This window comes from Zootermopsis nevadensis, unplaced genomic scaffold, assembly GCF_977971745.1.
Source record: "Zootermopsis nevadensis isolate Lab colony 2312 unplaced genomic scaffold, Znev_1.0 Znev_ptg000003l, whole genome shotgun sequence".
Classification (NCBI taxonomy): domain Eukaryota; kingdom Metazoa; phylum Arthropoda; class Insecta; order Blattodea; family Termopsidae; genus Zootermopsis; species Zootermopsis nevadensis.
The window spans coordinates 15004664-15031165 of record NW_028259135.1 but is presented as its reverse complement, the minus strand read 5'-3'; the positions used below and the strand labels follow the sequence as shown (position 1 = coordinate 15031165).

Genomic DNA, 26502 nt, shown 5'->3' with positions numbered 1-26502 from the left:
CATAAATAATTTTGATGGTATATAGTCTGAGCTACTGAAAAAGTGTTGTTAAATAAACTGTGCATAAATAAATTAATAAATAATTATAAAATATGACTAATGGTGGTAGCACTTGTGAATTGGAACATTCTGTCATTTAATGTCATTATTGAGAACTTAGTCAGTCATGCATCAGAGACACACACACAGTCATAAACAGTAACTTTTTTTAAGATTAGATTAAATTTGTTGTTGAACTAAAGTGTACATGCTGATTTCCAATGCATGTTGCTTCTTTTTTCTGTAATCTCAGATCTCCATGGAATGATCCAGATCACTTCATCCAGCGCCAGACCTGTCTTAATACATTCGCTGCTGTGTTCGGTTATATGCCCCTCCTGCGTTCTAATATGCGTCTGGACCCTGTGCTTTTCAAGGATCCTGTATCCAACTTGAGGAAGAAATACAGGCAGATTGAGCTTGTTGGCAGCTAGTATAGGCAGCTTGATGCATTGGCATTGTTCGGAGGCCACATGAAACCTGTGCAGAGTCATTAAGTTATTGTAATGTGGGAAAAGTATAATGAATTTTAAAGCTTTATCACACACCATTCTGGACTCAGGCTGTGTTTACTGCTTGTATTGGTTTTAATTAATATTTGTATGAGTAATTAGGAAATGTTTTGGAGAAACCTTTATATTAACATTGTATTTATATATTTTAGGTTCATTTAATATTTAATGATTATTTATGTGTGGCAGCTTAGATTTTTTAACTAGCTTTGTTTTAAAATTATTTTATTGCATTTATTATCATTAATATCAGCCACATTTTAGGCTGTATTTATTTTAACGTGTGGTACACCTGTACCAGATTTGATATATTTTATTTTAATTTTAAAATATTCAAGTCAGAATGTGGACTGGTTCTTTGAGCTACATTAATTTTTATACATTACATAACATCAAGTCCAAACTCGGTTAATCTTTTTTTAAGTTTAAAATTGCTGGAATCATTTCAATGTCTGACAAAATACCATTTCCTTAATGTCAGACAGAGTCAAGCAGGGAACCTGAAAGAATAAATAGTCTTTTGCAAATAATGTTTAGATGGTGGATGATTGGAAAACATTAATCCTTTGTTATGGTTATTGTTGTTATTCTTTTTCTTCTTCTTGCATTTATTGCTGTTTCATATGGATCAATAGACGAAAAATGTCTTGTCTCTTCTATCTCCTCTGCTATTCGTTTTATACAAAGTTGGAAATATATACGTCATGAAGTACACAAATTTCCAAAGACATTCTTTATATAACATCCAATGAATGTGACATGAATAAAATGTGCCACCATAGAAATTGGTCTGAAATTGTCATGGTAACCAGAAAATTAAGCCCCTACCACAAAGAAAACACACCATACATTTTTTTATATTGAGTTTGCACTTGATATGATTTTTTTTATAGGGGATGAAAGAATGAAGCTCAGTGTGCCATCTGTTATAGTTGATTTGCACTACCAGACAGAATCTAAGCTGACCTGACACTAATTCATTATTTGTTTACAATGTGTCTCATCCACAGATTCACCATATGTTTAAGCCATTGAGTTAAGGAATATCCTGCAGGATTCAAACAAGAGATTACAGTAATGAGGGATTATGTTTTGCATAGATGTCTATATCCTGTTACTTGAAGGAAAATATCCAACTGATGTTTTCCCCCCACTAACTGTGAAAGGACTGACATTTTACAAGTCAGCATATGGTTAGCATGTTTTCTGTGCATAAGTATAATTGGTTTATTTATTTAAATTAAAGAGATCTGCACAGTGTTCATGATTTGGATCTGGTCTCATGCAGGGAATGGACAATTACTGCCATAGTTCTCCAGGCCTGTTACGTATAGATTAATAATTACCTGTAGTAAGGTGATACCATTTTCCATGTATGTTAATCTGCATAGTGCAGGGCAAATTACTTTGTACACATCCAGAACTACAGAACCCCATATAAATATCATTATTCTGGTTGTAATAAGTCATGTAATTTTAAGAACTTTGTAAAAAAGGTCTATTTCATTGCCTTGCTATTTGCTAGCCTAGATCAAATGGAAGTCGCTGAACATTTACTTATGAAACGAACGTTTGATTCATCATATAAGTCACTGGTTTAGAAATGTTGTAACATTAAATAATCTCCATCCCTCTTCAACCTAGCAAATCTCATGTAACTTTGGCAGTTGATTTAGTGTCATAAACTAACCAGGTCTGACTTAAATAGTGAAAGCCAGATTTGAAAGTTGGATTAATGTTACCTGTGCCATTCAACACATTAGTCCTTGTTAATGAGAATTAATCTCTGAAAGATTAAGTTTTCTAACTTATTGCATTTAGTTGCAGTGAAAACTCAAAATCTGAAAAATATTGTTTTGCCTACGCTTGAATGTAGTATTTCTTTCGCACTCAGTGGGTGTTCACATCTAAGAAAGTGTGCTCCTAACTACATAATTGCTAGTTGGACAGATACTAGGATGGTCAAAGGTTATACATAAAGGCAGAAAGTACAACAGTGGTGCTTTAAATCTGTAAGGCCATTGGTAAAGATGAATCAAACTTGTTCCCTCCATTATCACTATAAACAATAATTTATTTATATAAGCAGCTCCCAGAGAAACAAAATGAATGCAAAAGTTTTAAATTATGTGAAGGTACATCCTACTTGATATATGTCACACAAAATTGTTCCTCCGTTAGAAATGTCTTAAACATCATTCTTCATTGTAATGTGTGATCAACTTGTCTGTATATCGACCCTGCAAGCTGGCTTTAGGCTGTAGTTAGTTACAATCTTTGCTTTTTTAATAATGAAGTCAGATTTTCTTAAGAGTGAATTATATTTATTTGAATCCAATGGAAACAGTGTCATTTCAGAGTTTATGAGAAACTATTTTTATGAATATTCTTATTATTTCTTCCCTCCAGTTTTGCGGATGGAAGAACATTAATAAGAAGACTGTCATCACTTTCTGTCTACTTGTTTCTCAATATCTGGGCATTTGTGTATCAATATTTTTCGATGTTTGTGGTCAACATTGAGGCCTTGGGGGCATACATGCAACCTGCAAACTGCAGAGTATAACTCTGTATTTAGGTAAGAGAACAACTGTACAGAACATTTAGTACTGGGAATTTACCATAGATATGGTACAGTAGTACATAGCACATTAGTGAAGATTTGAAAACTGTTCTGGACTCACATAAATATGATGTATTACAACATAAAGAAAAATTTGAAAGAATAAGGACGTCTTCCTATTTCCACTGGATGTAGCTCAATCTGCTACTGCACTTGATGGTGCTGTAGTAAGCTTATTTTATAGGTTAGGTATCCCTTGGTTCCTATTTTATCATGCTAAACATGTAGAAAATTATATGCACAGATGATATGTATAATTCATATTAAAATTAAACTCCTAGTACCAGGTGAGATACTCCTATGCCTAAGCACCATAGCGTTAAGGAGTTAAGAAGACATGGGAACAAATTTCTGCATAATGTTTACTTGGCATCTGAATTCTGTAGTAACTTTATCTCAGTTCATTAGGGCTTGGTTTGGGATAGCAAAGCAGATGTTTATCAGTCAAAAAACATTCAGCACAGGGCACTGTTTGCTTATTGATCCAAGATGTTTATTTATTGCAGATATGAATCTTATTCCAAAGCCCAACATACTACATAGAGTCAATGATATCTCCTTGTATTTAATTAAATATGCACTACATTGAAAACTGTTTTAGAAAAAGTTATAGATCTTAAAATTGTACAGTGAATCATTTCTTAGAAATCTTACAAAGCTGAGTTTGGATTTCATGCATTGCAGTGGTTGCAACTGACAGTACAAGGGCAGAATAAATTTCCCTGACAAGTTTTAATGTGGACTCCCACACTATATTTCATCATATTCTGCCCTGTAGGTTTGGAGGCACAATGTGTGGATGGATACTACCCCCATTATGCACTCATTTTATGCATTCTGAGTCTGAATAAGTATCACCAGTGGATAACAAATATTTGTGCATACAATAAGTGGGTGATAAACTAGCACTGCTATTGCTAATGACATCTGAATGTATCAAGTGTGGTGAAAGCGAATTAAATGATCAAAAATAGAACAGACAACTGAAGTTTCTGTCCACTGCCAATTCCATTTTCATGAGGCCATATCTAATATTTCTTTGTAAGAATATTATCATATGTAGTCATAATGTATGAGATAGGCTATTTTGTGTGTATTGTGGTGAGAGGAATGCCATGTTTTATTGTTTTTATTAACGGTTACATTTGTAAACGTGGAGTCACATTCATGGTGCCAGAGTAAGTTTTTATTATTTTAATTTTTACAACTCTTAATGAGAGACTTTTTTTCAATTTGAACACTGGACTTAATTTTATTAATTGTTATTTGGATGATCAGATGAGTGTGGTGGATTTTTATTGTCTTTTATTTATTGCAGCTATCTGTTCTGGAAATAGTTGATCATTTTTCTGCATTGAAATTACAGTGCTGATTGTCATAGTTTTTACTTCTTGTAATTATAATCACCTTTACTGGTGTCAGTTGTGGAAGTGTATAATGTTATTGTTTGCCTTACTCCATTTTTTAGGCTTTGGTTAATTTTAAAGGAAAAATATAACTGTTTCCAGTGTTATATATCCTTATAAAATTGTGTGATTGTGACTTCTGGTCATGGATTTGGCTTGATTCGTGACATGAATCCTTAAGGTAGAAACCCTTGCCCCTCACATAAAATTACATAAGCCTTTCTGCTTATATTTAATCTCTGATTTAACCTCTATCACTGCTTGCACGTGTTCCAGGTGGTCATGTGTTGCAGTAGCGCACCAATAAAGCATTTATTCCCATATTTAAAGTCTGGCCTGCAGCCCCTTAGTTTGGGGGTTCAATTTCATATGCCCATACAGTAAAGGTTAATATAGAAAGATATAGATAACACTTCCTTATTTTTTGTTTGTCATTTACATAGATTATGAAAATATATAATTACATGATTCTGCACATTGTCAGTGGATCACAGATAGAGCTGGTTTTGTTTTCATAGTCTGAGACCCCATATGCATGATGTTAATTATTGCTTATTAAAATCTGTGGTCATACAATAAAATGTTAAACATGGTTCCAACCCTGCATTTTTAAGCGATAACATTGTGCTGTGGTAAGCTAGTTTTCCGATATATTGGAGAAATTAGCAGTCCCCATCATCAGATCTGTCACTTTAACGTGCAGTCTAGGTTTTAAATTCAGATTTATATTTTTCTGTAATGTAAACAAACCAGCTCACTGTAACATGGTGACACTGCCCAAAAATGAAAACACAAGTCCTCTAGACAAGTTATGTTTGATTCTGCGTGTGAATATTTATTTCACTTTGTATCATGCATTACACCATTTATTAGCTCATGTTTCCACCAGTTGCAAATATATAATATATAAGTACAGGAACATCTCATGCTGTTTCTTTTACACTAAATTATTAATTCATGGGTCAGCAGATCACAAAGTGATGTGGATCTTTTTAAAGCCGAAGGAAGTGCTTACAGTTTTATTTTAGATCAATTTACAATTTTTTCTGAATATTGTGTAACCTGTAATTCTACTATAGACCTTTTTCATTACAGTTTTTTAAGTTTATAAACTGGAGACTTGGTGGTCTCAGGTTTGAGGATTGCCAAATCCAATACAGATATATATGTGCCTCACCTTTGTCAAGGTCAAAATTTTATTAATTCAGTGTACACAGCCTGAACCATGAGCCATGTGTCACATTAAACTCCAGATACTCTCTGCCCTCATCATCTTCGCAAAACCTCAGTGGAAAAATTTAAATTCCGCATTATGGTCGCTCAGTGCTTTGAGCCTTGCCATGAAGACCAAGGTCAGGATGATCAAAAAAACATACCTGGAGGCATAATCTATGTAAACAAGACACCTCTATTGCAAAATATCTGTATGCAGTTTCTTTCGTTGAAGAGCAAACATCAGTCAATGACTAATTATTAGCAATGAAAATATCCTGATAAAGTGCCATAATATTTTCAAATTGTACCTTAGAAGTTTCTGCTCAAATGTCCTCATGCAATCTGTTAATGAATGGAAGTTTATTACATCACTGCAGAAGTAACATAGAGAATTGATTCATTTTTTCTGGAATAAAACACTGTATAACTGACATGTAATTTGGACATCATGTATGTAGTACTTATTATATTTTATTATTAGTGTTTAATTGGAAACTACAGTTGTTGATAGCATAACATACTAAAATGTTCAATTGTCTTACATTATTTACCATATCACCAGAATATTATACATCTTTATATGGAAACATTAATGTGTAATCAACTCTGAATAACCTCTGTAGTTAATTCAACATAAATACATACATTAAAGATCAGGTATTAATTACATTTTAGTTTCTTTAAGATAGAAAGTCATAAAATTAAAAAAAAGGTGTAAGGAGTGTAATAAATGGAAATTTGTTGTTGTTTATTTAAAAATGAGCTGTAACACATTGAGCACCATGAATATTTCCTCTTCACAGAATGCTTGCGCTAGGTTTGTCATGAAATATTACACTGAATGGTGTCATATTTTTCTTTGCCTGTTCTTCAACATTTTAATTGTTAGTATTGATAATCTGTAACTTGGGACCACAAACAAAATATCTTAATTCATGTGCTGATAAAATATCTTTTCATCTGTCCCAGTGGTTTTTAAGGAGAGTTTGACTCTAACTGATATTGTTAATGAGCAGACACTTGTATTTGTACTTAATGCTAACAGTATGTTGTAGCGTAGGTGTTTGGTGAGATGATTTCTAATTGAATTGTACAGAAATTGGGATAACATGTAGGCCCTTTCCCTCCACATGACTCCTCTTCTTCATAACATATAAGAATGGATGTATTAGACCCACTTTTCAAATACGTTTTCTCATTTTCATTCCTGTTTGGTCATATGGTCATTTAATATAAATACGAAGACATTTTGTCACTTCATTTTATGCATGCTGAACATATGTGGCAAAAGTAAGTATCAAATATTCACTTCGTAATATGAAAAAACATAAGTGAAGATGAAGAAAGGATTATTTTCCTTAAACTTTGTTAAATATACTACAAATAATTTTTAATATAAGTTGTAGATAAGCCATTTATTTCTAATACTGATGAAACTTTAATTGAATTTCATGTAAAAATAGGTTAATGTTATACTCTTAAGTTAGAAGCCATATTTGTGTATAACATAAAAATATATTAATGTAATTAATATTTTGTACATGACATAGTTTGGTAACACTTATATTGATTCCTGTTTGATGTACTTTAGTTTAAGTGTTAAGTAAGATGCAAAGAATCTTGTACCTACAGTTTTCTCAACACTTATAATTTAAATGAAGCATCAAAATAGTAAAATCTTTAAGTGGGCAAATTTGTCGCAATCGGTGTATGAAAATGCACGTCCTATCTACTATTTAATGATTGTGATGTAACCTTATTTAGTTATTAACTTTCTGTTTTGGCTGAAGAAGAAGGTTGCTTTTTAAAACCTGAATGACACATTAAACAATGGAACAACTGTTGTTCTGGGCCATGTTATTAATATGTTGGTGTATTCTAGGTTGTTGCACTGTGTAGTCTGGTAGAAGTTAACCCTAACTCTGGCTAACTTCTACCAGAGCACACGGCGCAACAACCCGGAAGACAGCCATCTTCAGACTCACCGCCATAAAAAAATACTACATTTATGGTAGTATCATCAGAAGGTTCGGCATTACTAATGCAAAAATTCATCATTTGATATGGCCACGAATAGTTCTGTCCACTTTCAGTCTTCTTGGTTTACTAAGCAGACATTTTGAAAGTAGTCGCCCACCATATTTCGTCATCTTAAAGACGTTCACAGCCCAATCTAACCTCGTAGACTTCACTGTCATAACAATGCTAGGTGACTTGTATAAACCACTATGTTCCTCTTCATGTAATAATCAAAATTACTTTATTCTTCTTAAGACTTTTGTGCACTTAGTTTTCAAATACTTGTAATTTATGTTCTGTCCTCAAAATAAGAGGCAATATTTTGCACCCTTAAAATAAGAGAGAAGTTTTTTTTTTTATAAGGTTAAGTGTTTGGTAGTGATATAATTTGTACTCTTAAAATGTACTCTTCTGCTTTCACTATGTATAACTGCATATGTCTCCTATAAAGTGGGGAGTTTTTACGTTGTACACTTATTTAACCCTTTGAATACTTCTTTAGATGCAGTGATGTTTAAATGTCAAGAAGTCCCGAACATCATAGGCATCAATACAGATGTTGGGATACAACAGCTATAACAATGTGGTATAATAATGCTGAAAATGAAGTCCACGTATGAAATATGTTTGGATGCGTAAACCTCCTCCTTTTGTCACCAGTGAATGTGTTAAAGGGACCCAAGAATATGATTGTTTACATGGAGGTTGTAAATAATGTTTATTCTTCTTCTAATAATCTTAAATTAACTTCTGTGCCATATTTGTAGATGTATGTTTGAAGATACATTTGTTATGAATGAATGTCAATCAGTTGTGTAGGTGTTTGTTAAATTGCCACTGGCTTATAACTGAATGAATTGTTATCTTTCAATTTAAATAGTGTGTTTTGTACAGTTTTGTACGAAAAAGATATATATACAGAACCTATGCATATAATAAATGATAATAATAATTAATAATAATATAATAATAATGATGTAAAAAGTAACTGTATGTATATGTTCATTCCAAAAGAAAATATTATTTAGCAATCAAAATTAAAATGTTATATGAAACATTATTTATTGTAGATGCTTTATATATCTGTTCCTTAATCTTTTATTGACCAGTCATGAGATAAGCTACTTTCTATTAAAATGCATAAATGCTCTGTGAGACTGTGATCTGGTGACTTGCAGAGTGAGGAAGTGGGGTGAAGGAGGAAAGATGGCACACCTGAATCAAAACAGCAGTCCATGCAGTGGAAGCATACCGCGTCTCCAAAATCCCAAAAAGTCTAAGCAGACAATTTCAACCAGAAAAATCTTGTGCACCGTATTTTGGGACAGGAAAGGTGTTCTATTGGTGGAATTCATGCCGCCAGGCACAACAATCAACTCTAATGTTTACTGCGAAACTTTGAAGAAGCTGAGGCGTGCAATTCAGAATAAAAGGCGCGGGATGCTGAGTGCTGGCATTCTTTTGCTTCATGACAACGCTCGACCGCACGCTGCTGCTCAGACTCAAAACCTTATCACGTCATTTGGATGGAAACAAATGGACAGCCCCGACTTGGCGCCAAGCGACTTTCACCTCTTCCTACACTTGAAGAAATTCCTGGCCGGTCAACATTCTGTTGACGACGATGAAGTGAAAGAGGCAGTGCAGCAGTGGCTGACATCGCAGGCGGCCACATTATACGATGAGGGTATACAAAGGCTTGTGCCCCGCTATGATAAGTGCCTCGATAATGGCGGTACCCATGTCGAAAAGTAGCCTAAGAAACGTAGAATCTGATGAAAATAATTTTTTTAAAAAATTATATTTTGTTTTTTGTTAATGCCCAAACGGTATTTACTTTCCAAATACGCCTCGTATATTTTTTTCACTTTTTGACTTTCTGGTTTCAAAATCGTCGCAAATCGAGGGCTACCTATATAATTAGAATGTTAATAAATCTATGCAAACTGATAAATTAAACACAACAGCAGTTATGTAGAGCTGATACTACAGTTTGTGAAAGTGAAGTTGCTACTTCGTTTAGTGAAATAAGTCAACAAAAATAATTTATTATATAGGCAGTGCCCCATCATGTATATATTATTGCAAATTCGTATGTTGCATTATTTAACACCGTTTTATTATGATTTCTAAAAATATTTTAAATCATGGTTTCCTCAAGAGCCAGAACAGTGTACATATTTTTTATTCGATATAAATTTATAATGAAACTATTACGGACAAAATCGAATTCAGGAAATAAACTATGTCGTTTATTATTCATCGCCAAATAGGCTTGTAACTGAATTTGAACAGAAATAAGTTTTGATGTTGGGGACCAAAATCAGAACGCCACCGAAGGGCCTTCAAAACATGTCTCTGTGGGATATTAAATTGGACGCTGTGCACACTGCAACTCGCACAGGCCTTGATGATACACGCGAGGACAAAGTCTTCAGAATTCAGCATCTTTTAACATGTAGCAGTTGGTATTCCTGTTATTCAATCATGGACGTCTGGACGTAACACCGCTTCATAAACTTTATATTTTGTGAATTTTAACTTATTACATGATGAAAACATAATTTAATTATATCGTATTTCGAGGTAAAACTGGATCAACAAACCGGGAATGTCTTCCAAAAGGTCAGTACTGGTTTATAATAAAGATTTTCTTGGTCAGCATCTTCCTAATTTAGGTTTAAGAAATGTGTAACAAGTGACAATGAATCGGATTTTTTCTGTCGTCACTACAGTCTTCAGATTTGTGTTTGATTCGTAATGATAACAGACAAGATTGTTTATTGGGAAAAACCGTAAATGACTGTTTGACTAATCATGAAACTTCATTGATGATGACATATGAGGTTAGGATTACAAGTTGTGCCCTTATGATTACCTGTGTGCATTTGCTTTACATTTATTAACATACTTGAATTTTAGAATATTTAGTATGGAGCTACGTTGATCTGTTTGTTAAATGGCGAAGTGAGAAAATGATTATTAGAGGCTACAAATTTGTGTAGGCATACTAACAAAATAGATTTTTGTGAATACATTTGACATACTGTGAGAGTAACATGGTTCTGTGTGTTATGTGATCGGACCTATGAAATGACCAATTAGTTTGCTCATGTGTCATGATCCATTATTGATGTCTGTGAAACAAGTGTCATGGAGCACTTTGCAAGTTGAAAGAGAACATATTACTGTATTTTATGTATGTATGTATTTATTTATTTATAGTTTATTTTATGATGCCATTAGTACCTTAGACTATGTAGTATCAAATGAGAGGATGATAGTGAATAAAGCATTGGAAAGGATGAGGAAGGAAGCAGTTGTAGTGTAATTTAGGGCGCTATCCCAGAATTTGTCTGGAGGGACTGAGGAAGACCATGAAAAACCTCAGTCAGGATAGGCAGTCTCCAGGTCAATTATTTTAAGTATTAATAATTTGGATGTCATTAGAGATTATTCATTTATCAGAATACTGGTTTCTTATTTGGATGAGCAGAAACTATGGAATACTGATTTTTTCTCAAGTAATCATTTAATTTTCCATAATTGATTATGGTCATAGATGAGAGAACAATATTAAAACAAATTTTAAAGCAGGATGATGGCAGAGTGTACTTTTTCATTTTCCTTAGGATAGGGACCTGTGGTGGGCTCTTGTGAACATGGCAATGAACCCTTGGGTTCACTAACAGACAGGGAAATTTTTGATTAGCAGAATGACTGTTAGTGTCTCAAAGAGGTAGTTGTTACATGATAGTTCTTGTGGATTAAAGCTGTGTAATGCATTCATTATTTCTGTGTGTGTGTGTCCCTTTGCTTGACAGAGTCAAAAGTCAATTAATGTTGGAGGCTTGTAGGCTTGTGTAAAGCATTTTATTTTAATGTAACATTATTTACATATTTATTTAATCCCTTATTCCATACATGTTTTGATCACATGTTCTTCTTAAGTGTCTCTTATGATCTAATATTATACATTTGGTTCTTTACATTATATCACTTCTTTCTCACCCCTCTATTGAATGTATAAAATACTTTTATTTCTCCTTCTCTGAGTCAGTGTTTCTTTGCAATTACAGTCACCATTTTTGTTCTACTGTTTACGACTAAACCTTTCATACAGAATCTATACCCTTTTTGATGTCACTGTTATATAATTTTTTTATTATATTTTTCTGAATAAATGCATGGTTTGAATCTGTTTCTAATGCAGCATGTCATTCACTGTTCTGTTCATATTTATGCATGGATGTTAAAATTATTTAACAGCTACATAGTATGAGAGAACATATGATTGATTATGTTAAACAGTTAGTCCCTTATATGGCTGGGATTCTTTGCCCATCTTCTTTTTTATTTTTTGTTTCATTTGATATTTTATTTTATCAGGTGATGGAGGAGTGGCTGACTTTCATTTTGTCAAGGCAAAATCGTGTTTAATTTTTGCAACGTGTTTACCATCGGTTTCCCTGAGATTATTTCCTGAGGGCCGAGTTACATTTGTGCATTTTTTGTTTGTCTTTGCCGTAGTGCAACAGATGCAAAAACACCGAGTAGTCACAGCAGCTCAAATTGTCATTGCGGCATCTAGTCATTTCAAGAGCAGTGTCCTGAATTTTTGTTTTTGTATTCACACATGAGAAATGTAGACATGTTTTCTGTATTTCCAGTTTCATATTTCAAAAAAACCTTCAGCTGATCTTAAAACTGGAATCCTTTCTATTCAAACCACGTCATCTGTTGACAGGATCTGTTGAAACATTGTGATTTGCATAACCATTGATTTGAAATTGATCACAGCCAGTCCACATACATTTTTAGAGGCTTTCTTACTGTAAATACTTTGTTTCATGCATATGCTGAAGAATGTTTTTTGTGTGAGCTTACAAACAAGGAAAACTGTGTTCCATATGCAACAGTCATCATCGTCATCCACTGATGTTTCCATCTCAGTGGTTTGCCCCTTGAGAAAGCCTCCTTTATTTGTTTGTTTCCTCTCATGGACACTTCTGTTGTATCTGAACCATCCTTTACTTAGTGAGAGACCAACATTAAAATTAATTTTTATGATCTTGGTTCTTTAGATTGTGAAATTGATGGAGCTGGATCAGGATTTAGTTCAGTGGTGGACTTTGATATTTGCAGTTTCTGCTGACATTAGTGTTGCAATAATATTTAAGTTGCTTATTAACACAGCTGGTAGGAACCTTGAACAACTTGTGAAAGAGGTTGAGTTTGGCCTGTACCTGTATGGGAGCATAAATTGGATGTCACATGGCTTGGGGCAGCAAGTGAATATCTGACTTGCGTGCACCGTCTAATGTCAGAGGTTGATTACCCCTGATTCCTTAAATAGAACGTCTATATTCACACTTCTTTACAGCTTCGTGCCAGAGAAATGGGGAAATGGTTCAGATTCTGCTCAATAGGTGGCACAAACTTATCTCAAAAACAAATTCACGTGAAGCTTAGTAGTACCTTTTATTACCGTTTTCGTATCCTGTTTACATTTCCACCTGTGCTGTAGGTTATTGTTAAACGAATAGCCAATCTCATTGTCACGGTGTTTGGCACACGCCATTTTGGACCAAACGAATGCTTCCAGTCCCGACCAGCTTCCTTTCAAATTCTTGCCTAGTCACAATAGTCCCCTTAATCAACGCTATAAAATCCATCCAGAAAACGCCCTTGAATAAACCTACGCAACTTCCTAAGAGTTCTCTGACGTAATGGTAGATCTTGATGCCTTCCGTACTTTGCCATATATTTTGGCATGATGATTAATTCTTATAAAGGCGATGATTCGATTTGAACTGTGTGTAAAATGGGTCAGGAGAATCATGAACTTAAATACTGCTCAGATTTTAGTGGTCTCCTTTTTTATCATATTTTTTTTCGAAATATGCTCTGTAGTTTCGGAGATGAGACAGGTGTTTTATTAAAGCTTTGTTTTGTAAGCATTTCGTGTGAGGAATACAAAGTTATCCTTTATTGTTTCTGATGAATTTTATTTTAAGGACATGTGGCGATAGTATTAATATTTCTGTCAACAGAACACTGACTTTGTGCGTGTATGGAATGCAGTTTAAGTTTATGTACTCATTTTTAGAACACCCTTCGAAATTGACTTCGCGATATATTGCAATACAGACTTCATCGTTTGTCGTTTCTATTCTGATCTTTTGTGAAAATGGATCTAAAGCACTTTTGTTGTTTGTTTCCATTGGAAATGACTCCACTTGTTGAAATCTTTTTTTTATATAAAAATCATAAAGATTATTTATTGCGTGCAGATTTCGAGATATTTCAACATGCCTTTGAATAATGTTGAATTCTACTGGAATTTGGCCTGTTTTCGTGTTAATGCTTCGTTTGAAATAGAATTTTGTTTTCATATTGACAGACAGCGAAATTCCCCGAACCTGCCTTTACGCTGTAGATACGTGAAGTCGGTTTAATTTCCCGTCCTGCTTCCGTTCTAATTTGATTGCTGCAGAAACGCAGAGAGAATTGGCTCTCTGGCAGTGTCGAGATGTGTTTAGTTTAGACTGAATATCTATGGGCAAAGTAAAATCCACTACATTTTAACACACATTGCGTTTAGAATAACAACAGTGTGATAACACGAAGTTCGATATGTCCATCTTATGTATCTTTTAACAAACTGTTTTAAATTTCAGTTCTTTTTAAGAACACTGTTTGCAGATTAAACATTTTTTCTTTTAGCAAAAGGTACAGAATCCGAAAGATCAGTTTTACGCATTTTATACATTCTTAGAAGAACGGAGTAACTCAAGCTATTCCTTGCATTGTCACAGTGAAAGTGTAATCTCGCTGTTTTGTGGATTGAAACACGAATTTTCATTTTTCATATGTTTTTTTGGTCGTGTTTAGAAAAATGTGTTAATGACTGTCTTCTGGGCTGTTGCGCCACGTAGTCTGGTAGCAGTTTACCAAAGTTTCCGAGGACCTTGCTGCCTCCATTATCAGGGCGATGATCGGCATTCCTTCGGAGGATCATGCTTCGCTCTAAAAGCAGACTGGGATAGTTACCCACGCCAGTGCTCGAACCCGGAGCAGTGAGATGGGTTACCACACAACTTGTTCAGTGACATCTGTTAAAGAGTAATGAGAGTGGATGAGGGCGTAGTCCTGCCTTACTTTCGGTGTCGCCCCTTTTGTTTTATAACCCCTCTTCATTACCCCTTTGTACTCTGAACGCTTTCGTTCCACTTTTTATGTTATTTACTGTCTCGACTAGTTCATGACTCATGATAATTACGTCACGTGAGAACACTGTTTTGTGTTTCATTTTCAGCCTTCCACAGTCCAGCCTGCGTGCAAAGTCGAGCTGATTCTGAAACGTACACGACAGATGGTCCTTGGTTCCTTCCTTGCCGTTCTCGATTTGATCTCTGATGTTTGTGTCAGTAGAGCGATTTGCTATGGACTGGACGACCTCAGTTCTATTCCCGGTGTGGGCAAAGGTTTTTCCTTCCCCATCTGGTTCAGACATGCTTCCTACCCATGTTTCTCTGGGGTATAGCGGCCGGAACGTGAGTCTCACTACTCATCTTCGTCTGGTGCCGAGGTTAAGAATGCCTTCCGCTTTTCTCCTCATGCGCTGTGCCGAGATATTTGCATTTAAATACAGTGGTTCTCGCCAGTGGAATACGCTCATTTATTTCTTAAAAAATGTTGTTTCTCACGCATTCATAGTCAGGCGACTGGTTACTGGGTTCGATTCCTGGCAGGCTATTTTTCTCTTCGCCACCAGTTGGAGCGTCAAGCTGTCTGTCCTCTCAGTACCTTCCACTGCCAAGGTCTAGAAAATGTGGTACTATACTTCCACGCCCTCGATATCCTTTCATAATTTGCTTGGGTGCAGGGACAACTTTACCTTTATCTCATAGTTACAAGTTGTATGAACCAAAACAAACGAGATTTTTAACGTTTTGAGCGGTTTTATTCCCGTTAGCTCCATCCTGCCAGTTGTTTTTATTCATAAATAGCAGAAATAGTTGATGCAGCGTCAGACACTCTAGTGCGTGCAAGCAATAAGCGACATTGGTACAATTTTGTCTGCAGCCGAACACAATTTTTCGCCCACTCTGCCCCGTGGCCGTGGTTACGAGCCATATATGCACACAAACAGGGTTGGCGTTGACCTTACGTATCTTGCAGTGCAGTTTTACAATAGCATAAAGCGGACTACACATTGCCTTGTTTTCTTGGCATGCGAATGTCAGCCACTTGTGGCATTGAACGTCGCTGAGGTAATTACGTAATCATTTGTACGCGTTCTTTACATTTTGTGCATACGCATAATGTCAGCATTTTTGTATCCCAAACTATTAAACGGATTGCGATTAAATTTGGCACTGTAAGCCTACACGGACAGTTAGTGGGATTATTTAATATCTGTCTCAGTTGATGTGCTTTGCGACAAACTCCCTGATTGATTATGGAGGCAGCAGGGACCTCAGAAACGTTGGTAAACTTCTACAAGACTACACGACGCTAGAACCGAGAAGACGGCAACATTAGTACTCACCGCCGCGAGAACCCAAACCCTTTATCAAATTTATCATAAAACAAACGTTCTCGCAGAAGTAATGGCCACGTAATATAGATCTTAAATGTTAAGATATCATATTCATGTCTTAAGTAACCAACTTCGGTGATTGGCTCTGGAGTTGTTCTTAATTGGCATGTTCGCACCGCCTCCATGTTGGTATGTTAGTGATGTGAAATTAAGAACCAAGATCCGGAGCTCTTCCGAGTATTTCCGAGTTTTACAGAAGTTGGTCAGTGTGGGATTAGTGTGTACGGAACGGACATACAACCAGGTCTGTGGACAAGATCTGTATAGCTCGTTAATGACGATCCAGATAAGGAGCTGTTCTTTAAAATCAGGTTCATATCCTGAGCCATATGAGTCCAATCCACCCCCTCACCCTATTCCGTAAGATATGTTTTAATATTGCCGTCTTTTATACACCTTGATCTTCCAAGTCGTCTCTAACCTTCAGGCTGTTCACCAAAATGCTTTACGCATTTCACATCTCCCCATGCGCGCTACATGCCCCTCCCACCCCATCCTCCTTGATTTGATCATGTTAATAATATTTGATAAAGAGTAGAAATTATTCAGCTCCTCATGCAGATTTTTCCAGCATCGTGCCACGAGTTATTTATGTAGCCATTTTGAGAACACGTGTTCTTTACGTATGAATTTGCGATGGGCATTTCTTTAGAAGATATGTTTAAGGCCCATACGAACAAAAATTAAATTATCGGTGACACTTTTTTATTTCCCCCCCCCCCCCCCCCCATACTGAATTTTATCTTAATGTATCGAGTAGTGTCGAATCACGTTGATTATTCTCGTGTCCCAGAAAGCAGATGTTTTTATTGTGTGATCTCGGAAGGTTTGCTCTGCGTTGTCAGACATTCGCCAGGTTCTCGTGGGTATGAACACGCACTAAACCCGCTTATGCATGTATCCAGCTTGGCTGTGCATTCTTCTCGTAAGCAGTCATTGTATTGCGTTGTGCCAACGCGGACAGACGTTCAGTCGAGAGTCTCTCGCTTCGTAGTCGCCGGTTGTGTTTTGGCTGTTGTGATTGTGAAGTAGTGAAGATAGTGCTTTTTTTTACCGAATGTGTTTGGCATCAGTAATCATTACGAGGTTACAAAATAATAATCAGGCATATTCATATGTCCTTACCAAAGCGTCAACTTAATTACTGTAAGGATTACTCACGTGTTAGGAACTTGATGTATCACTGTTATTCATAAACGTAATTCTTTTCATTGGTTTAAATCAACTCGATTGCACTTTTGGTTATTTGCGATTTTATGTAAATTAGGTAAGATTTTTAGGTGTTTATGCCGGGGAGTTTGAAGATGACTGGTTCTGGGATGTTGCGCTGTGTAGTTCTTTAGAAATTGACCGACGATTTAGAGGTTCTTACTGTCTCCATCACACATGGCGTAACATAACAGAAGACAGTCGTATTCATTAAAATTGGAAGCGGAAACTCATTATATTCCTCTGTTCCATCCTGATAGTTTTCGGTATAAATAAGGAAGATGGCTTCTTTGGAGAATATCGTTGGCCCACATTGTGATAGGACAATCGAGGTGGCCCGGGGGCTTACCTGTTACAACAAAGGTGTTTGTAATGTACCGAGTGCTGAGGGAGCCTTCTGGCGTCTTTGAGGAATCTCTTACTAGACGAGGGTTACCACTTCTAGGAAAAGGGACTTTTTCGCAAAAATGCGAAATATTTTGGCCACATACCAACTTTTGGATCTACGTGACTAACTCCATGGAGCAGAGACCTCCGAGAGACGCTGATAGTCGTTCACCTAGTCGAAAAATGTTAGCCATTGTCACTATCGCGAGTCGCATGCAACCCAGACCATCACACCCCGATCTAAAACTTCCAAGTTGTCTCTTGTGTTTTGACCAAAACTTATACAGTTCTTGTCTTTCGAATGCGTTCTACATACCTCGCCAATGCCATCTTTCTGTTGATAAACGTAATGTTTATAGCTACTTAATGGTTAGTTAACAATTCTCTTTGTCAGTGCCCTCACTTGTTCGCCGCTGATTTCGATTTTGTCGTTGAAACTGGTTGTTGTCATCGATATGTCTGAGGGCGCGGGGACGGAATTGGTTAGTACAGATGTGTGGTTTTTTTGACGGCTGGTGATTTGTAGCGCGTATGACATGTTCCGGACGCAGTGGGATATTAAACAAGCCGATAAATCTCATCCGCATTTCATTTCCTGAGAGAAACAGCAGGGGTGACCAAATGATAGCTTGTGCGTCATACTTGACCTCCCATTTTGTTTCGTGAAACAATAATCGAAACACACGGAATTGCCAAATGCATTCTTTGCAGTTTTCCGTCTTTTTTTGGTCTTGAAGGTATTCTTATGACGGATAATGTGTGTGTTTTCTGACGGGGAGTAAAGCAGGGTTGTGTTGCTGTTTATACGGGTGGTACTCGGTGAGGCTCATAGGATTACCTCGTGTCTTGGCTGTTTTTTCTTACGATTTTCCTTAGTTACTTAACACGAATGCCCAGAGGACAGGCATTTGCAAGCTCGCCGCCGTGAAAACCTCAAATCCTACAAACGTTTCTTATTTGGTGAATGAGGAACTAATTCGTGGTGCGTGGTCGGCTTCTCAAGGAGGTTTTCCGACCAATAGTTTGTGCACAGTACTCATCATCTTGCATTCTACGCGTTCCAGCAGTCTTCCTTGTTTTAGTCATTGTAATAAAATTTGATGAGGATAAAACAGACTTCGCACGCGGCCCCTCGTAATTTAATCATCTGTATCCTGTTGTAAGGCCACTTGTTGTTCTCGTAAGACGCCGGGAGGGACTACGAGACCTTTAAGAAGTTATCATTGGAGAACAGAACACAAGTAGGAAGTGGGGAAACAGTTGACACGCCGGCTTCTCAGATTAGGGAAGCTCTTCTTTTTTTTTCTATTTATGTACACACCAGGGTTGTCCATATTTAATGATTTCTTAAGTGGGATTTGAGGTTCTTACGGCTGTGAGTACGAAGATGGTTGTCATCTGGGTTGCAGCGCCGTGTAGTCTGGTGAAGATTTACCAACATTTCATTTGTCCTTGCTGCCTCCATCGTCAGGGCGATGCTTCAAAACTGGCTAGAGAGTTTTCTTATGGTTTTATTCAGCTTCTCTAGATAAATGCTGGAATGGAAGGCGTTTGTTAAAGTAGGACTATTTCATAATTCTCATTTATTCTCTTACGTAACGCTATGTGTATGACCTGTGTAATTGATAAAGCGTTGTTTAACGAAGAAGTAAGATAATAGTTTGTAGGAAGAATGGGTACCTTGAATGTTATGCAGCAGGTCGGTAATTTGTTGTGACAGTCTTATTTTCCTTGTATTTGTATTTTGTACACTGAGGCTCGTCTTGACACCGACGCCCGATAAGGACCTTGTTTGTAGTAGAGGTTTTGTTGAAACAAGATGTGGGATGCCTTGAATTGGGGGGGGGGGGGGCACACCATTGCGAGGGACATTTGGGACATTTTATGCGAACAGTATTCTAACAAGCGATACCACTGTTTAATGGCGCACCAGGAGCTACAGGCGATCGTGAAAGACTGACTGAAGTGTGGGTTTATAATTCGAGGATTGTTTATACCTTAGATGTTGAGTTGTTAAATGGTTGTGCAAGACCCAGATGTTGAAACCTGACTGATGTAATGTATGAAGTATGCCGAATTGTTCTGGCATTGTGCAGTTTTGTTATTTGCATCGGGAGCCTAGTGACATTTTTAGAAGTGCTGTGAAAGATGTCTAAATAAGGCACTGGATGGTCGAAGTTTAAAGGTATCTGATTATGGTTCGTTAAGTTCTTTTGGACTCTGTCCATCGTCGAAATTACAAAATTGTAAAATACACGACATTCCGAAAGCTGTATTCTGCTTTTTTTCATCAGGTAAAACTTGGGGGGGAGGGGTTGAGGACAAAAAAACAACTTTTTTCCTCTTGTTTGAGAAAGCCTCGTCAGATTTGTTTCAGGTCCATCGAGACTTCGTTATAAGCTGGTTTGTGTTGTCTATGGAAATACACACCGTAACACATAACTCGCATTTGAAATGATCCTGTAATGAACTCTTAAATCGAATATTTTCTGAAATGATTTTCCTCTTGTAAAAGTGAACATAGGAACCTCGGAACAACATGGATAAATATTTTACTGTCTGTAATGGAGGAACGTCTATTAATATCTGTTGCATATTTTCTAAGATGGTGACAGTACGTAGCAAGAAATAATTTTCAAAAACTTAAATATTCGTTTTTCACGTTGTTATTCCAAGATGTGGGGCGGGGCTTGTTATTGAAATGCCTGTATTTATCAGTTGAAGTTGATGTGGTCACAGTCTTCGTCATGCCCTAGTGAACCAAACGCACACAACCTTTCAGTGGAAGTTTTTTTTTTTTTGAAATGGAAGCTTCTGGGTGAAGACAAATACAAGCCAGTAAGTGTCATGCTGTAGGAATGTTTCTCATCTCGCCTTTTGACAGTTCACACGTGAGATCTGGTTTCGGAGCTTCACATAGCATCTAGTTGGTACCAAGAAACGAAACACAGTACACAGGTAGGCCTATATGCATCTGTTTATTAACGTCATTTACATCTTCAGATTCCCAGTCGCCATTCCTTTCCACCCGTTCACCGTTCTTCCACTTCTGTCTGTGTCATTGCATCGTCTTCGCCCATCCAGCCCTCGATTTTGCTCTCTTCTTGATGGTAGAATCCACTCCAGCACTTGTTTGAGCCATCTGCCGTCTGGCACTCTTTGCACCTGTCGTTTTTTATATATAATCCGAAATAGAAGTTTGGAAACTTAACAGTATATGACTAGGTATGGACATACGAAAGAAGAATTAACAGATTGATGGACACTCACATAATTTGTGCTCTTAACCAGCCAAGGAAGTGAAGTGTGTTAAGACTTACGGCGAATAAGGCAATGTCCTACGTAAGCGATAAGAAGCGAGCAGTGCGAGCTGCATAAGCAGCATGCGGTGTCATATGACATAAGGGAATCGCTTGTTGTGTCCTACGTGAGAGACACACACACGGTCTTCCTGCGCATGCGCCTTCCCTGTACTGCACAGTCAGAGCTTATCTGCGCATGCGCCTTACTGGCCAGCGCAGCGACCTGCGCGAAAATATCAAAATATTTGATCTTGGACTTTGGCCGCCGAACGCTTCGCTGTCACATAGGACAGCGCCACACAAACAGCCAGTTTGATATTTCCGCTTCACCCACGCAACTCGCACCGCTCGCACTTAATCGCTCACGTATGACAGCGGGTAAGTGGCACTAGAGTTGCTCGACCGATTAGCCGCGTCTGCTCTGAACTCACGCCACTGATAAGAGGTTTTATCACTGAAGTAAAATCTTTCTTGTTTAAATACACAATGCCGTCAATGAATAGGCCGAATCCTCAATCCCTGTGGTGGTTGTATTTGAGAGGGCCAGTTCTACGTCCAGGTTGCTTTATCCGTGTCATGCCTCTCGGGTCTCGGGCCCGACGCCCTGTTTTATAGTCCTACAGGCGATGGTTTACATTCATGTCATTTCCATTCCCTCGATCGCAGTAATTCAGCCTTGCTGCGCGATGTGACGTACACAGTTGAAAAATGCTGTTAAATATTCTAAGAAAATAATCGTTCTTACATAAATCCAGAGAATAATTCTACCTGCGTAATGTCAGGAGATCGTGGCAGGCATGGGATTAGCTCATTCCTCAGAACAATATTTTGCCTACCATTCGACATTGACATAGCCATTGGAGCTGAAAAGCGTTGTTAAATAAGGTAAGAGTGATTCAGTCTCTTAATTCGCATGCGAGGACTGGGGAAAGGTTGTTAGGATGTCCGGTGCTCGAACGGAACTCTAACCGAACATGCCCTGATTACTTACAAGTCAGTCGAAACGCTGTTCCTTCGTTCTGCTCCTTGGTGTGAGCAATTGAAAACTATTTCTCACAGGGACATTGACGCAGACGGTTGACGGTTGTGTGTGGGCTTTTAGTGATTCATTGCCTTCCTTCCGTCTTGTTAGCAATTCGCTTTGTTAACGGTGATGGCGTAACTGGCTACCAGACGCACAGAACGGGTCCGACCAGGTGTGTCAAATTATTATCCTTTCTACTCGGATGTCATTTTGATTTTTCGATTTACGTCATGTGCCCTTGGCACAGGACCTGCCTTCAGCAATTGAGAACTGGTCAGCTGTCCAAGAAATTCTCAGCTGTCGTGTTCATTTCGATGCATATCTGCACAGCCATATATTCCTAGATCTCCCAGGTTGTTTCTTCTAATTCAACGGTCAAGATGTCGAATATTGTCTTGCGGGTTGTGACTACATAAAGTTAGCAACGTTTCGGAGGAATGTATTTCTTCAGTCTTCACAACCCAAAAGACAGAAAAACTGCGAATCTGCATATGGTTTGCGTTATAGAGTCAGAACTTTTTGTACAGCCTGTCGGCCTCATTTTGTCTGGTACTGAGCACACAGGAACGCTTCTGGTCGACGACCTTATGGCATGTGCCCTGTTATCTTACAGGGTCTCGTCCGTCTTGTTCTATCACGCATGCGTACACACGGTTGACTTGTCTGGTACGTATCCGTAAGGTGACTGCTTTTGTCGTATCAGCGGTAGTTTGTGCCGAACAAATTTTGAAAATAACCGATTTCATGGAGCAGAATACTTGAAAAGATGATAGCTCCCGAGCAGGTCAAAATATTCGTCGCATTTATATAACATATATTTATTACCACATTCATAAGAGCCCGCAACTGGACCGTATCTCAGTCAAATTAATCCAGTCACACTCTAGGCCTTATTTCCTTAAGATCCACATTAATGTTATCCTTCCATTTAAGTCCGTGTCTCCAAAGTCGTCGCTTCCGTTCAGGTTTACCGACTAAAATTTTGTATGCATTTATCATTTCTCTCGACGCTGTGTAATCCGAACTATTGATAGCGTTTTCAAGTAAACAATAAAGAAATATAAATTATGATCTCTCCAGTCGTGCTACATTCCCGTCCATCTTTGTGTGCTGCTTATGAGGCTTTGATTCCCACTTTCATCTTCATTGTCAGGTTATTTAACGACGGTGTTCCAACTGTATAGATTCGAGTTAAATGCGAAAACGATTATGGTAAACAGGTAAGGATTTTGAAAGAGACTGTCGTGGCCTGTTTCAGACAACTGCCCCGGCATTCAGCTCTAAATATTGATACCGAACAAAATTACTAATAACCCTCTGTAGCCCGTATAAAATTCGAAGAGGTCACCTCCCAAGTTGAAATCCATAGCGTTAGTCAATTGTAGGCTTATGATTTACTGGTAGAACAATTGGCTTACAATGCAGAAGGTCTCGGTTTCGAGTCCATCCGAATCCTTTGCGATGTGTTTGAATGTCTTCGCCTTCCCTCAGTTCTAAGCATGAAGACCCACTGTGGTTCTTGTCCAACATTAAGATGTGGGTCCATCGCCAACTTTACTGTCGTCAGAGACAAAGTTCTCACTTATAAATGTGGATACATACGTTCACATTGTGAAGCGGCCAGAGCCAAGAGCACACGTGGACGTGTGTGCCACAACGTAACAACATAGTTTATTGATTCAGCGGTAGATTTTTCCTTGAGAAATTTACAGTTTTGCAGCTGGTAAAGATGATATTTGCTTTTATGGAATCGGAAGGTTCGTGACTAAGTTTAAAAGACAGTCTCTTGTTTCTGATCTTCACACCCTTTTCAGCTGTAGTTTTTCCTATGTTTTTCCGTATATGAACCCAAGAGTCTCGGCCTAACAGAAGTTTTTCGTCGTTTTCCTCAGTTATTTCCAGACAAATGAAGAGATAATGATACCTTAAATCAGTTTCTTCCGTGTTTTTGTTTGTGGATCGTGCGTTAGTTACTAGAATTTTATGTATAGTTGGGGCAGGCTTGTCTGGATTAAAAATTCTAATAATGTAATGTAATAATAAATCAATGTTATCAGGTGTTCTTGTAATTTCAGTTGACAAAAGAATAAATGGTGTTTTAGAAAGGTTTTAAATACTGTTGAGATATGTATTTGGAAATAGAGGGTTTTTATTAGAATAAGAATGCCTGCCATGTAACTCTGATTGATAAGAGTGTCATTTTCTTCTGTGTAAAGAAATGCAAAAATTCATCCTGTGGAAACTAGTTTAAAAGTTTTAGTAAAATACGTGTTAAACCTTACCACCCTGTGGTAACATTTTGTAATAGTCAGTTGTAGTTTTGTTCTAAAGGGGGTTAATATAGTTAAATTCCTGGTTGTTTTTTTAGATCTTGGTCTTAGAATTTGTGGCTGTTCTTTAAAAATGTTAACACTTTTATGACTGTACAAAGGGTCTTTGAATTGAGTATAGATCTTAACGTGTTTGTTTGTTTTTTTCTGTTCAAATGTTTGTATTGATATTAAGCTCCATTATTGAAGTCCTAACTTTTGATATGCTAATAGTACATTTTACAACTTTGTGTTGGAAGAGAGTGGTATTCATTTAGAAAAATATGGGGTTTAACAATATTTTATTTATATTTATTTCCTAAAGAAACAACGTCTAGCGTCTAATGTGCATTGTATAACGTAATGTTTAAGATGTATTTTATAGATAAGTGGATCCTGTGTTTTTCGACGTGTAAGTAGGATTTTTTACGAGGAGACATTTTGAAGATAATTAAGATCTATTCGATTCCTATGTTTATTGGTCCCTTGACATTGATGAATGCGTTAATTTTATGCACCGCGATTTATCAGTAGTCAAAGACGATTAGATGGTCGTAGTCTGTTCCTGAATTAAGTGGAAGGTATTGATAATTTTAGAATGACTTTCACTGTTGTAATAAGTCATGGTTTAGATTTCCTTAATCCGTAAACTTGAAGTGATTTTCGTTACTCGGCGACAGCTATACCTTCCACAGACGTGCTGAGTCTGTGAGTTTATTTTTAAAGAGAGTTTTTATAAAACCATTGGAACGATGCCATACGCGAGGCATATTATACTGTAAACTTATTTTTTGTTTGTGAATGGAACAGGGCAGCACCCTCGGATAACTTTCTCGTCAAGCATAGACCTGTATATAATAATCTTGCTTTATTTAACGATGGTTTTTCAAGGGCATAGTTTATATAGCATCCAATTATAATGAATGACACTGTAAATGATTAACTGGGCAGGCATTATGTAAAGAAAAGGTTTCAAAACGGTATCCCGGAATTTACCATTACGTATTTAAGTAACCCGCGAAAATGGTCAGGCTGTATAGACGATTTCCGGGCGGATATTTAAACCAAAGCCTCCGGCGTACCTTCAGATGTGCAATCTATTTTGATTTAAGTCGTCATCTGAGTGGTGGGCTTTTGTGAATATGATAATGGACCGTCGTCTTCCATAAAAAGGCTTAAAATTTCTTGACAAGCTGAACTGCTGGCTTCTAAATGACTCTGCCAAATGGAGTTAGTTATAAATTTAGGAATCGAGCCCACAGCCGTCCGCTCCATTTCGTTAAGATACATTTTAGTATTATACTCCTGTATACACCTACGTTTTCCAAGTGTTCTATTCCACTTAAGTTTTTCGACCAAAACATTGTTTGCATTTTCCATATTTCTCGGGCCTGCCGTATAAAAAGTCAGTTCAACCCTGAAGATAGAGGATGTACATTAGTATCTACCAACAAGTCACACGGTATTTTAAAAGATAGCGCAGACATTATCACCGCTGTGAGAATATCAAAATCCAAGAAATATAAAATCATGCATACAAACAAAACTGTTTACACTTTGACAAGACACTTAGTCGAAACATTCGATTTTACATTTAGAGCATCACTTTCTCGCTACATGTTTCGGTTCTTAGATGAACCATCTTCAGGTGTATAAAATTACAATTGTATAAACTTAAAACTTAATCATAATTTCTTATATGCAACTTTTTTGTGGTTATCAGTTAATAGTGATGTTCACTTCCAGATTCCATTTTAATATATTTGAAGTTGTTCTATATATGTGCGTGATTAGACGGACAAGATTAATTAATTAAATATATAATTTCACAATATGACGCAACTATGTCATC

The 26502-nt window shown here is 37.1% G+C and overlaps 2 protein-coding genes across 10 annotated transcripts in view; both read left to right on the top strand.

The window, feature by feature from the left end:
- The window catches only part of ttv (exostosin glycosyltransferase 1 ttv), a 172108-nt gene extending 163234 nt beyond the window's left edge, over positions 1–8874 (top strand). The window contains exon 7 of the mRNA XM_087342657.1: positions 293–8874. Within this exon, the coding sequence (XP_087198783.1) occupies positions 293–473 (181 nt within the window). The 3' untranslated portion in view covers positions 474–8874. The remainder of the gene's footprint in view (positions 1–292) is intronic.
- A 1356-nt stretch (positions 8875–10230) lies between these two features.
- The window catches only part of hpo (serine/threonine-protein kinase hippo), a 34089-nt gene continuing 17817 nt past the window's right edge, over positions 10231–26502 (top strand). For 3 of the 9 annotated variants that reach the window (XM_087342651.1, XM_087342644.1, XM_087342646.1), the window contains exon 1: positions 17353–17565. Coding sequence is in view for 1 of the 9 variants with exons in the window: in XM_087342652.1 (XP_087198778.1) it covers positions 10426–10439 (14 nt within the window). In the remaining 8 variants the exon portion in view is untranslated. Of the gene's footprint in view, positions 10440–17352; positions 17566–17670; positions 17687–20952; positions 20974–26502 lie in introns of those variants that run through there. The other 6 variants (XM_087342650.1, XM_087342648.1, XM_087342652.1 and 3 more) reach the window with 5 other exon arrangements.